The sequence below is a fragment of the Protopterus annectens genome, chromosome 17.part0 (assembly GCF_019279795.1).
Source record: "Protopterus annectens isolate FY-2018-M chromosome 17.part0, PAN1.0, whole genome shotgun sequence".
NCBI lineage: Eukaryota > Metazoa > Chordata > Ceratodontiformes > Protopteridae > Protopterus > Protopterus annectens.
Genome location: NC_056751.1, coordinates 760,207,695 through 760,221,415, shown reverse-complemented (window position 1 = coordinate 760,221,415; position 13,721 = coordinate 760,207,695). Strand labels below are relative to the sequence as shown.

Below are 13,721 nucleotides of genomic sequence, written 5' to 3'. Positions count from 1 at the left end.
TGAAGTATTTCTGATGCATTATGTTTGGCTACCAGTATGGAGGTGTTCGCATCCTTTATGAATATGGAAACACCACCCCCTTTGGAGCTACGGTCCAAGTTCTGGGGCCAAAAGGTGTGAAATGAGTTACAGCCTGGTAGTGCAGGGGTGCTTCCTGTTGCCTTGAAGCAGGTCTTTGTTATAGCGCAAATGTCGATATTCTCCATTCTATGGAGTGCTTCGAGTGAGTGCATTTTGAGATTTAGACTTCCAGCATGACGCTCAGATGGCATTTGTTGGTAGCTGTTACAGTGGTAATTTGATCTTTGGAACACCGCCTAAAAAGGCACCATAGGGGTGGCAAGAGCCTTGACCAGTATCTGAAAGTCCAAGGGTGACAGATGCAGGCCACCTCTGGCAAAGCATCAAGGTCCGTCAATCATGTCATCCAAGGCAGACAGATACTAGATCCCCTTAGAATGACACCAGAAACTTAGCCAATTGCTGAAATCAATCATTTTCTGCTTGTACTGTGATATCATTCTGGGTGATGGTAGGATGCTGCTCAGGGCTAGGGTCATACCCGCCTCGGCTATATAATCCGAGAGCTCCTCCATATCTCTTTTCATGTTGTCCAGGGAGGTTCATCTCAGGTCATTTATATCCACATGTACAATGACATAGTCATATTTGTACCTGTTGTTGAGGGACCTGAGTGTCTGCATTATGTGGTGGATCCAGGCACCTGACAGGATTTTCTCCTTATTCAACCTAGTGAGTGGGATATCAGTGTGCCTCACTATCGAGTCACCTACGACTAGTGTGTTGGACATGTCATTTTGCCTTAGGTGCTTTGGTTGAGTGGCACACTTTTTAGGAGAGTTATGTGTCTTGTGATTAGTGTTGAGTTGTGGTTGTCGAGTGCATTTCTGCCTTGGAGGTTTCTGCTGTTTGGGTAGATTTTTATTGAGAGCCTCCGCCAAGGTGGGTATGTGGTTTGTGTTTTTATGTGAAGGCAGTGCTGGTGTGTGTGTTCTGGAGGGCTGTGTATTCCATGTTGTGTGGTGCAAGTGTTGACCTTCTCCTCTTGACCAGCTATCCTGTTCTTGGCTGGAGAGTGCATGGCTTCCAATATACAAGTGCATCTCTCACAAGTCTATGTGCTGGGAGGTAAGAGGAGAGGGTTGTCAGTGTACATGAGGCAGTTGCTACATTGCCTTAGGATGCCCAAGTTCACCAGGTTAATAGGAGAAAGGACAGAGAAGTGACCATTAGACATGCCTGGAGGGGTGGGCATTAATAATAAGAACTGGAGCTGTTTCCTTGTAGTATTGCATAAGCCCGTGGGCATCACATATCAGGAGCACATGGTGATGGGCATCATATATCAGGAGCACATGGTGGTGGGCTTCATATATCAGGTGCACGTGGTGGTGGGCGTCATATATCAGGAGCATGTGGTGGTAGGCATCATATATCAGGAGCAAGTGGTGGTGGGCATCATATATCAGGGGCACATGGTGATGGGCATCATATGTCAGGTGCATGTGGTGGTGGGCATCATATATCAGGAGCACGTGGTGGTGGGCATCATATATCAGGAGCACATGGTGGTGGGCATCATACATCAGGAGCACATGGTAGTGGGCATCATATATCAGGTGCATGTGGTGGTGGGTATCATATATCAGGAGCACATGGTGGTGGGCATCATATATCAGGAGCACACAGTGGTGGGCATCATATATCAGCAGCACGTGGTGGTGGGCATCATATATCAGCAGCACGTGCTGGTGGGCATCATATATCAGCAGCACGTGCTGGTGGGCATCATATATCAGGTGCACGTGCTGGTGGGCATCATATATTAGGAGCATGTGATGCTGGGCATCATATATCAGGAGCACATAGTGGTGGGCATCATATATCAGGAGCATGTGGTGGTGGGCATGATATATCAGAAGCACGTGGTGGTGGGCATCATATATCAGGTGCACGTGGTGGTCATCATATATCAGGAGCACATGGTGGTGGGCATCATATATCAGGAGCATGTGGTGGTGGGCATCATATATCAGGAGCACGTGGTGGTGGGCATGATATATCAGGAGCACGTGGTGGGTGGGCATCATATATCAGGAGCACGTGGTGGTGGACATATCAGGAGCACATGGTGGTGGGCATCATATTTCATCAGCACGTGGTGGCGGGCATCATATTTCATCAGCACGTGGTGGCGGGCATCATATTTCATCAGCATGTGGTGGTGGGCATCATATTTCATCAGCACGTGGTGGCGGGCATCATATTTCATCAGCACGTGGTGGAACCTTGCTGCTCTTCTTGTTACTCCTGTGATTCAGTGAAATGTAATGATTCTGAGAAATTCATAAAACCTGGATCTTTTTCTTTTTTAACATATTATTCAAATTCTGATAATTTTACACCATTATCAGACACAACTTCCATTTGAAATGCTAAACATGGGCCATATAGCAGCAGCAGCAGCAGTGGGAGCATGTGAAAAGTAAGATCAATCAGATTTAAAGTAGGGAAGGACCTGATGAGGTTTACAGTGCCCTGCATTACAGTAGTGAGATGTACTTTACCAGTCTGATATACCTCTAAATGTTAGCCTTGGAACACAGTAGGGTAAAGTTACTGAAGTGTATGTGGTTACCTGCATCTTCTAATTAGTAATAATTGTAGCTGTATGTCTGTATGACAGATGCAGGGAGGCGCACTAGAGTACAAGTCATTCCCTTCCCTATGCTATCCCACTTATCATCCACTGACCCGATGGGAGTGTCATCTGTCTGCACAACTACAGGGGGCCTTTGCATGATTATCCCTGGGACATGTAGCACATTAGGTGCCAATAAGCATGCTGTCTGTGAAAGCTGCCCTTCACCTGCATATACACTAATGGTTCTCTCTGTGGCAGCTACCCCAGCTGTATATTTTCACATGTCTTTTCCTACCACTAGTCCAAAGCAAAATGCCGTTTCATCCATAGCCGAGGTATGGCATTAACTGTCTTCCTATTGCTGTCAGAGCTTGTATTGTATAGCCTTGGTAACCCACTGCATGTTTATGTACTTACTTTCCATCAACAGCCATCACCATCCTACAGGTATGTCTCTTATTTTTATAAAAAGTTATGAAGGAGATGGATGGCAGAGGTTAGACAACTTCGGCCAAGTTAAGAAAAACAATCCATTTGTAACACCTGTTGGGGAAAAAGAGTGCTCACCAATATCCTCAGGATCACATATGAGACACAACTGGTCCATGACTTCAATGCCAGAGCTGCACAACACAGTAATGCTGGAGACATATTATTGTCATGATGGGATACATCTGCATAGCACATACAGCACAATATCAATTATGACAGCCACTGGTGGGGCTTATCTAGTACTGCAAGCCTAACACAAGTGGAGAAGTTTCTAGTATCCTTGCATGGAGATGAAGTTTCAGGTATACCCAATGGTTTGCACATGGTTGTCTGGAGTGCCCAGTTCTCACATATAGGATTTATTAGGTTAATAATACAGAATGTGTATACAGCAACTGTGTGTGCACAGAGTGTAGGCATATGTATATATATATATATATATATATATATATATATATATATATATATAAATCAGGTATTGAGGCACAGAAGAATGAGAACAAAGGCATATATCTGCAGTCATGTGACTAACCACTGAGTCACATATATAGTATAGGCAGTCAACTTTATTCTGTTCTGTAATGTGTTGTACATTCACAGGCTACACCACTGCTACAGTCACTCCTGTATTGGCTGGGCAGGACAGCAAGCTGATGTCCAACACTTATGTCAAGTCTACCAATGATGCTGAGACAAAGATCAAGACAGCTGCATTACACACTGGCATAATCTATCTTCTTCATGGATGGCACTTTCCCCTTGCTCAGAGTGATGGTATAGTTTCAACAACATCTGAAGTGGATGCTGTACAGCATGTGTACTCATCATCTTTGTTAGGGGTGGCTCTTCCTGTGTCCTACAGTACTAGCACCACCTTCTGTGGACACAGCAGCAGAAGACTGCACTGCATTCAATGATGGCATCTCCACTATATGACAGCATATGAAGGGGCTTCCGGAAACATGACAATACAGCCAGCTCCTGATATGTGTGTGGCACCAGGACTCAATCAGCAGGTGTGGCAGATATAGTCTCCAGCTAACCATATCAACATGGAAATAAGTGTGTTAAATGGCATCCCTGAGAATGTCACCCAGTACTATAGAAACCACAATTAGGCCTGGCATTCAGATGCAAGGGCATTCTTAGGTCTTAGAAGGGCTACCATGGCACACAACACTACCATATCCAGGAGTATCATGTGTGGTGAGGGGCAAGTATGTACAGGGGATTGATACATTGAGAAATTATCACTGTATGCACACTCTGCACCTGTGAGTCTAGGTATGCAACACTCCAGTACCCCAGTTTGTAGGGGAGCATCACTGTTAGCCTCAACCAGACACCTCCCTTCACCTCAGGACCCCATACTCATCATATTCCACAGTAACACATCACATCCATCATGATATGCATTTAGTCCTGCCACTTCTAGGTAGAGCAGAGGATCTCAAACATGGTCATGTAGTGGTGCCCTCTCATTGTTGATTTGGGACATTATCTATAAAATAGTGCCCCTTGCTGCATAAACCCTGCATCCATCTCTGTTGGCATGCTCCTGACCTAGGTTGTCATGTCAGCTAGGTGTCACGGTGTCCCTTGACACTGGTGTAAACTATAATGACTAGGATGCACTGCACTCTTTCTCTTACATGGTGTTTGTGGAGCTCTTTTATGCTCAGTGGAATTTGATCCTGCACTGCACATTATAAACTTTAACACTGCATACATTCTATTATAAACACTACATGCATCATGTTGCAGACATTGCATGCATCCTGTTATAAACACTACATGCATCCTGTTATAAACACTACATGCATCATGTTGCAAACCCTGCATGCATCATGTTACAAGCACTGCATGCATCATGTTACAAGCACTGCATGCATCCTGTTACAAACACTGCATGCATCATGTTACAAACACTACATGCATCCTGTTATAAACACCACATGCATCCTGTTACAAACACTGCATGCTTCATGTTACAAACACTACATGCATCATGTTGCAAACACTACATTCATCATGTTATAAACACTACATGCATCATGTTATAAACACTGCATTTGCGTTACAAACACTACATGCATCATGTTATAAACACTGCATGCATCGTGTTACAAACACTGCATGCATCATGTTACAAACACTGCATGCTTCATGTTACAAACTTTGTGTTATAAACATTCCATGCATCCTGTTACAAACACTTCATTCACGTGTTACAAACGCTACATGCATCATGTTACAAACACTACATGCATCATGTTACAAACACTGCATGCATCCTGTTACAAACACTGCATGCATCATGTTACAAATACTGCATGCATCATGTTATAAACACTACATGCATCATGATGTTCCTTGTGACACTGTACTATTAGTGTGTGCTTATCATGGTCCACACAGTTGGATTAAATGTCACCACTTCACCTGCAATGCATTGTGCTGTACCTGTGACAACCTAGTGGATGTGATTTGGTGGATGCTTATTATCCCTTGAATTTACTGTCACCACTGGCCAGTTTTGTTGTGGTGGTTCTTACGGGTACTGCTATAGTGGTTCCAAACTTCCTCATAATCATATTATGTAGTATGCGACATGTTAACAGGTACTATTACAGTGGTTCCAGACCTCCTCATAATCATGTTAAGTAGTATGTAGCACGCTAACTGGTACTACTACAGTGGTTCCAGACTTTTTCATAATCATGTTACGTAGCATGCAACATGCTAACAGGTACTACTGCAGTGGTTCCAGACTTCTCATAATCATATTACATAATATGCAGCATGCTGACAGGTACTACTACAGTGGTTCCAGACCTCCTCATAATCATGTTAAGTAGTATGCAGCATGCTTCCAGGCACTATGACAGTGGTTCCAGACTACCTCATAACCATATTACTTAGTATGCAGCATGCTAACAGCTACTACTACAGTGGTTCCAGGCTTCCTCATAATCATGTTACGTAGTATGCAACATGCTAACAGGTACTACTACGTGGTTCCAGGCTTTCTCATAATCATATTACATAGTATGCAGCATGGTAACAAGTACTACTACAGTGGTTCCAGACTTCCTCATAATCCTATTACTTAGTATGCATCATGGTAACAGCACTACTACAGTAGTTCCAGACTTCCTCATAATCATATTACATAGTATGCAGCATGGTAACAGCACTACTACAGTAGTTCCAGACTTCCTCATAATCATATTACATAGTATGCAGCATGCTGACAGGTACTACTACTGTGGTTCCAGACTTCCTCATAATCATATTACTTAGTATGTGGTATGCTAACAGGTACTACTACATGGTTCCAGACCTCCTCATAATCATGTTAAGTAGTATGCAGCATGCTACCAGGCACTACTACAGTGGTTCCAGACTACCTCATAGTCATATTACTTAGTATGCAGCATGCTAACAGGTACTACTACGTGGTTCCAAGCTTCCTCATAATCATATTACTTAGTATGCAGCATGCTTCCAGGCACTATGACAGTGGTTCCAGACTACCTCATAATCATATTACTTAGTATGCAGCATGCTAACAGCTACTACTACGTGGTTCCAGGCTTCCTCATAATCATATTACATAGTACGCAGCATGGTAACAAGTACTACTACAGAAGTTCCAGACTTCCTCATAATCATATTACATAGTATGCATCATGGTAACAGCACTACTACAGTGGTTCCAGACTACCTCATAGTCATATTACTTAGTATGCAGCATGCTAACAGGTACTACTACGTGGTTCCAGGCTTCCTCATAATCATGTCATGTAGTATGCAGCATGCTGCAGTGAGCTTGCTTTTTGAGGCAAGGTATACTGCTGTGTTGCCTGTAGATGTATCTGTGCATCAGAACCATGCTTTCATCAGGCCAAACACATGCTGTACGACCCTCTGTATTTGTACGTTACTCCACATGAGCATCAGGTACTGTGGTTCCAGTGTATCCTGCATCTTCTGAAAACAGCAGGAACATTCAGGGAATGAGATGTGTACACCCTGTTTTTGGCTATATTTTAGTCACACTATCACAGTGCCTAAACTTTTCAGCTAGGTGGCCCTGCGAAATTTCATTATTCAGGAAGTAGCAATGCAGTCGACTTGCATGCCAGATATGTGAATATCAGTCAGTGCCAGGGTGCATTGGAGGCATGTTGGCTATCATTCCCTGCATATTGCATACTACCTGACACCTTATAGAATGTCACCATGTCCTACTAATATAATGCTCTGTTTGGGCAACAACCGCAGTCTTATTGCAACATGTGTGCACTTTATAGCATCAAGTACTGGGATGCAGGTGATGCCATAGAATCCTCACATAATGAAGGTCTTTCTTCGTTTATGTTGGGAAAACAAACATGCTCATTTATGTCCACATGTAGTCTATTGAGAAATGTATTGTGTGTTTAATTGTCTGAAGCTTCTACTGTGCCCAGAGTGCCCCCTGTTTGTCTCTGACATGTCCCTAGTGATACTATAGTGAAATTTGCATAATTTGGTGTATACTGGTACAAGAAGTCCATGCATTCCTCCTAATGCTGTTTATGGATTATACATTTTCAGCTGATGCCCATGTTATATCTTGTTCACTTGCACTGGTTGGTAACAAGCTGCCGATATACATACAGATATTTGTTAGTTCACTGCTGCTACTGGTTGGTAACAAGCTGCTGATTTACATGCAGATATTTACTAGTTCACTGCTGCTACTGGTTGGTAACAAGCTGCTGATCTACATGCAGATGGTTGCTAGTTCACTGCTGCTACTGATTGGTAACAAGCTGCTGATTTACATGCAGATATTTACTAGTTCACTGCTGCTACTGGTTGGTAACAAGCTGCTGATCTGCATGCAGATGGTTGCTATTTCACTGCTGCTACTGGTTGGTAACAAGCTACTGATCTACATGCTGATGGTTGCTATTTCACTGCTGCTACCATTTCAGTTGTGCTACTTGTGCTGCATTGCACTCATGGCGAGGAGAGAGCAGCACTCATATAAATCTGAATTTCATTCTGAAACAGTTGCTGCTCCTCACATCTTTGGTTATTGCAGCTCTACAATTTCCTGTGCGCTTTTTGCTTTAACAGTGATGTACAACTTGCTGCTCAGAATCTGAGAAGTACAGCTATAACTCATGACCTAGTTTCACATGCATATATTTCAAGTCATCTACTCGTTAGACTAATTCCTTTCATTTGCTTATCATTATATAATTGCTTCTTACCCCCTATTCCCATGTCTGCAGCATTAGCTATGAATCACAACCTGCTTGCATCTAGCCGCTTCCTACACAGGGGCACTCTGCAAGCTACAAAAAATGTTATGAATCCTGGCCAGGCTTACTACTCCAGCAAGCCAAACCTTTATGAGTCAGAGTCAACTTTGTCTGCATTGTCTAAGAAGCTGCATCGCATACTCTCTCACATGCATTTTGAGTTATAGGGCAATCCTGGATCTAGATCATATAGTCGAACGCTTAATTTATCGAACACGTAATCATCAAACCCTAATCACTGAACTACCTACTCATTAAACAACCGATTCATCGAACTGGAAATCATTGAAAGATTTTACTTGGCCATCCTAAAAAAAAAACTTTGCATGACATGCGGAATGACTGTGATTTACCCACTCTCTCATTGTAGTGCGATTTCGGAGTTAGTATATTTAATGTACATGCAATGGGGGGCTGCAAGGGAATGAAGACCCCCCCCCCTGCAAAATGTAAAAAAAGGTTACCTGTCACAGTTGTTGGGCAAGTAAAACATTTCAATGATTTCCAATTCAATGAATAGGTCATTCTGTGAATAGGTAGTTTGGCGATTCGGATTCGATGATTAAATTAAGCTTTTGACGATGTGATATAGACCCGCAATCCCAAATGACATGCATATAACTGACACCTTCACGTTGACCTTTTGATTATTAGGGCTGAGTGGAGAATTCTACCATTGATGTGCAGTTTTAAAAAAATGTAAATTCTACACCAGCAGCCTCTAAAATTTCGTTCGAAAGCTGTAAGTATTTAGTTCTCTTGAAAATGAGAAATGTTGGCACTTGGGCCATTACCCCAAACATTCTTTATCACCCATAACAGGATATTTATGCCATTGCATTGTATTTATGCAATAGATTCTTAGGTGTTTACTAAGTTAAAGACCACAAGGGCCTTTTTAAGCCTAGCCACACATTCCTTGTACTTGTTTTCCGGGATAGAGCCCTGACCTCTGTGGACATTTTTCAGACTCAGTCCAGAAGCAATTTCAGGTTAAGTGACTTGCTCAGAGTTGTGCATTTACACGATGAAGACTGAGGGACTCAAACCCTGCACTGCTGGATCACATGAAACTGCTCATTAACAGCTCCTTAGTTCTCTAAGCCAACTACCAGACATATGTTAGTTAAGAGATGATTTGTTCTATATTGATTATTTCAATCATTTGTTTGATAATAGATTTCTTGACCTCATTTCTCTAAAATGAGGGACCCTGTCAGTGCAACCAGTAAACAATCTGGGATAAAGGTCCCAAATCAGGGATACTCTTTAAATATTGAACATATTTTCTTAGAAAGCTGATAGAATAAAATGGTTTGTATTAAAATTCATTTTTTTCTGATGAAGAGGAAAGAATGTAACTGTAATGCCAAGAATTGTTTGACAATATTAATCCTTGCAATTATCATATATGACAAGCCAAGAAAAAAATAAAAACTCTAAAGCAAAATGATGGATGCCCTTGAAAATCAGTCACAGTTAAATGCCTGGAGCAACCTTTTCATAGACTAGTGACCTTAATGGAAAATAGTATCTAAAATATAATGGACTTGAAGTGAGATGGTCTAAACAATTCTTATATGATAGAAAAAACGCTCACAGAGCTCCAGAAATGTATGTCTTAAATGATCCATATTTTTCAATGGATGAGTGTTAAATTAAGTTTATACTGAGTTGAGACCCACATTCTGTCATATAACCCTATAGCTAAACACTCTTTACGCTCAAAAATCTTTTTCATATGAACATCTTAAGTTCCCTTGAGTCCCAAATGTTACCTCTACCTTCAAGATTCCCTGCACTTTGGACTGAGCAAATAACCTCTAATACAGAATTGATGGTATAAAAGAAGCAAAAGCTTTGATTTCTGCTGGCTGATGCAATGAGGCAGCAAAAGCAAATCAGAAGAAATATGAAAGGCGTAGTCCAAATAAGGGAAAAAAACACTGAAGGCGTAGTCCAAATAAGGGAAAAAAAACATTGCCTGCTGGGTATGTACAAACTGCTTATCAGAGAGTGATTGCATTATGTATTTATTTGTTTATTTATTTGATTTTTGTGTTACCATATCTTATATTCTGTTAAGTACAGTTTACTTCAGTATATTGTTAAACTTGCACTGCCGACGTATAATAAATTATTTTATTCTGCTGTTTTTGTAGGATACAGAGGAACAGAGGGCTGCTTTTTCTGTAAGGCTAAACAACGAACCATGAAAGTAGAAAATTATTGTATAAAAAGGAAGATTCCTGTATTCTTCCTGATTATCTTTTCTGTTATTGGATCATCTATGTTCTTCAATCTTTCAATAAGAACTTACTTTATTCATGAAAGGAACCACAATATTGCATATACAGACTACAGAACCACTGTGAATTCAGAAGACCTAAAAACTTTGTCAGTAATTAAAGATATTAAAAAGGATGAAGGTATATGGATTGTAAACTCACAGGGGCGACTGGGTAACCAAATGGGGGAATATGCAACTTTATTAGCTCTAGCAAAATTAAACAAACGTCGAGCTTATATACTGCCAGAGACATTTGACTACTTGGCTCCTCTTTTCAGGATAACATTGCCAACAATTAAAAGGGAAGTAGCCAACAGGATTTCCTGGACTAACTACTGGCTTCATGATTGGATGGCTCCAGAATATGCTGATATAAAAGGCAAATATGTCCAGTTCACAGGGTACCCCTGCTCATGGACTTTTTTTCACAATATCAGAGATGAGATCAGACAGGAGTTTCGTATGCATGACCACTTAAATGAAGAAGCTGACAGATATCTTCAGAAAATTAAAGGGGATCGTAAAAATGCTACTTTTATTGGTGTCCATGTTCGGAGAGGGGACTATGTCCATGTTATGCCCAACACCTGGAAAGGAGTGATAGGTGACAAGGCATACTTTGAGAAGGCCATGGCTTACTTTCGAAATAAATACCAGGAGCCTGTTTTTGTTGTGGCTAGCAATGGGATGAGCTGGTGTAAAGAAAATATTGATGCTTCCAAGGGTGATGTGTACTTTTCGGGCGATGGAAATGAAGCTTCTCCTGGGAATGACTTTGCCATTCTTGTCCACTGCAATCATACCATTTTAAGTGTTGGGACTTTTGGTTTCTGGGTTGCTTACTTGGCTGGTGGGGAAGCTATCTACCTCAGTAATTTCACCCTTCCTGAGTCTGAGTTTCGCAAGGTATATAAGGAAGAAGCTGCCAATCTTCCTGAATGGATAGGCATTAAAGCTGACCTTTCACCTCTTCTTAACCATCACTGACCATGAGTCAAAGGAAAAACAATTCACACTTTGCTGTAGTGCATAACAAAAACACACACACAACATACCTCTAAACCTCTTGGTACAAGAACTCTGGACAAAGCTAAAAATAACAGGCGAGACACATTTTGAATATTGCTCTTATAAACTTAGAAAGTTCATCAAATAACATGTTTTGCTTTAGCATCCAGTTTCTGAAGGGAAAAAAAGGTCTGAATCCATATATATACCATTATTTAGTGACTGCAATCCTGAATGATTTGTTAGAAAAACACAGATTTTATGAAGGCAGACTAAAAATATGACACAAACATCTGGGCATCTTGCAAAATTCTGTATATTTGAGAGGTGTGACACACTGTTAAGGGTTACATACACATTTTATAAAATAGTTTATTTATTTTTTTCCTGTTAACTGAAAAAAGGCATCATCTTTTGTATTTTGCCATGGAAAAGTGCACTTGAATTACCAAGCAATATATGAAAGTGACAGTTACACGGGCAGGCCCAATGGGTGAATGTTTCACTGTTCTCATAACCATAGAGTAAACTGTTATATCAATGATTCTTTGTGAGAGGGGAATAAAGAATATTGCAAGTTAACCTGCTGACATGATGTCAGTTAACACAACTTTGTTGCGAGGCATGAAGTAATTTGAATTATGAATCCATAATTATTTATTGAAATTTCTGGTCACATACCCCCACTTGTGCCTTTGAAAGATTACTGTGTTGAACCTGCTGAAAAGTTATTCATGTAATGCCGTGGTTGAATGTGTCAACTCTTCTTTACAATTATTTTATCCATATATAATTTAGCACTACAAATAGAGCCAGGGATATGCAAAGACTTTGATATTTACTGTACTTCTGCTGAAGACCTAAAAACACAATATAAGTAGTATATGTTACTATGTCAAATTCAGCAGTTTATTACGTGCATCCATGTGTACATGCACACATGCATGTACACACACACACACCAAAACATTCTTGTTAATGGATTTTGGGATTTATTGCTAAATTTAGCATGAACTGCATGTGGGGGTTAAACATTTGGAGAAACTGGATATTAAAAGCTACACACCTCTGACATTTTCCTAACCTTGATAATCACAACACTATATCTCATCCATACTTTATATTTAGTATCCACTATAAAAGGTATCTTACAGCAGAGATGGTATTACTGCAGCATGCTGATTTCTAGCTGTCCATATCAAATATAAAAGTAAATGTAGAGTAGATTAAACAGTGCTATGACTGTTGCATTACAGTATAGGTTCATAGGTAGGTACTAGGCTATTGGCCCTAGGGCCTATATAAGCCTAGCCAAAAAGGTACCCTGGCTTTTGCCACCCAAGAAAATTATTTTCCTGTGCCCCTGTCGAGCAGAGCCACAGAAGTGATCCCCAGTGTCAATTTCCTATTTCCCATCCAATCATCAATATTTTTCTTGAAGAGTGCTAATGAGGAGCTTTGTTTGATGAAGATAGGTAGTTTGTTCCAGAGTATGGGAAGTCTCTGGGACAGGAATCTATCCCTCCAGCATGTTCTGTTTATTGTGGTGACAAGGATTAGGTGCCTAGAGTGTGTAGCTCGGAGGGATTGGGATTTCTTTAAGTGGAGCATGTCCAACAGCTCTGGGTTGGACACAGCTTTGTATGTTAGGCAAAGATCGCCTCTGAGTAGGCGATATGCAATGGAGTAAAGCTGGAGTTTTTTGAGACAGCCTGCATAGGGCATCTGTTTGAGACTAGTAATCCTCTTTGTGAGATATTTCTGCAGCCTTTCCAGTTGTTGTAGAAGTCTTGTGAGGTGCATACCAAAAGGGGCATTGTACTCTATAATGGGCCTAATGAGTGATGAGTAGAGGGGAACAATGACCTCTTTCTTCCTGGATGAGAAACCTTTTGTGATGAGGTGTGCCATGTAGACAGATTTTCTGACTACTGTGGTGATGTGATTA

The 13,721-nt window shown here is 41.0% G+C and overlaps 1 protein-coding gene across 1 annotated transcript in view; it reads left to right on the top strand.

Annotated features, from left to right (window-relative positions):
* LOC122791771 (galactoside alpha-(1,2)-fucosyltransferase 2-like) overlaps positions 1-13,130 on the top strand; it is a 417,851-nt gene extending 404,721 nt beyond the window's left edge. Inside the window, exon 4 of the mRNA XM_044059696.1 lies at positions 10,638-13,130. Coding sequence (XP_043915631.1) covers positions 10,688-11,752 — 1,065 coding nt within the window. The 5' untranslated portion in view covers positions 10,638-10,687 and the 3' untranslated portion in view covers positions 11,753-13,130. The remainder of the gene's footprint in view (positions 1-10,637) is intronic.
* Positions 13,131-13,721: the final 591 nt, after the last annotated feature.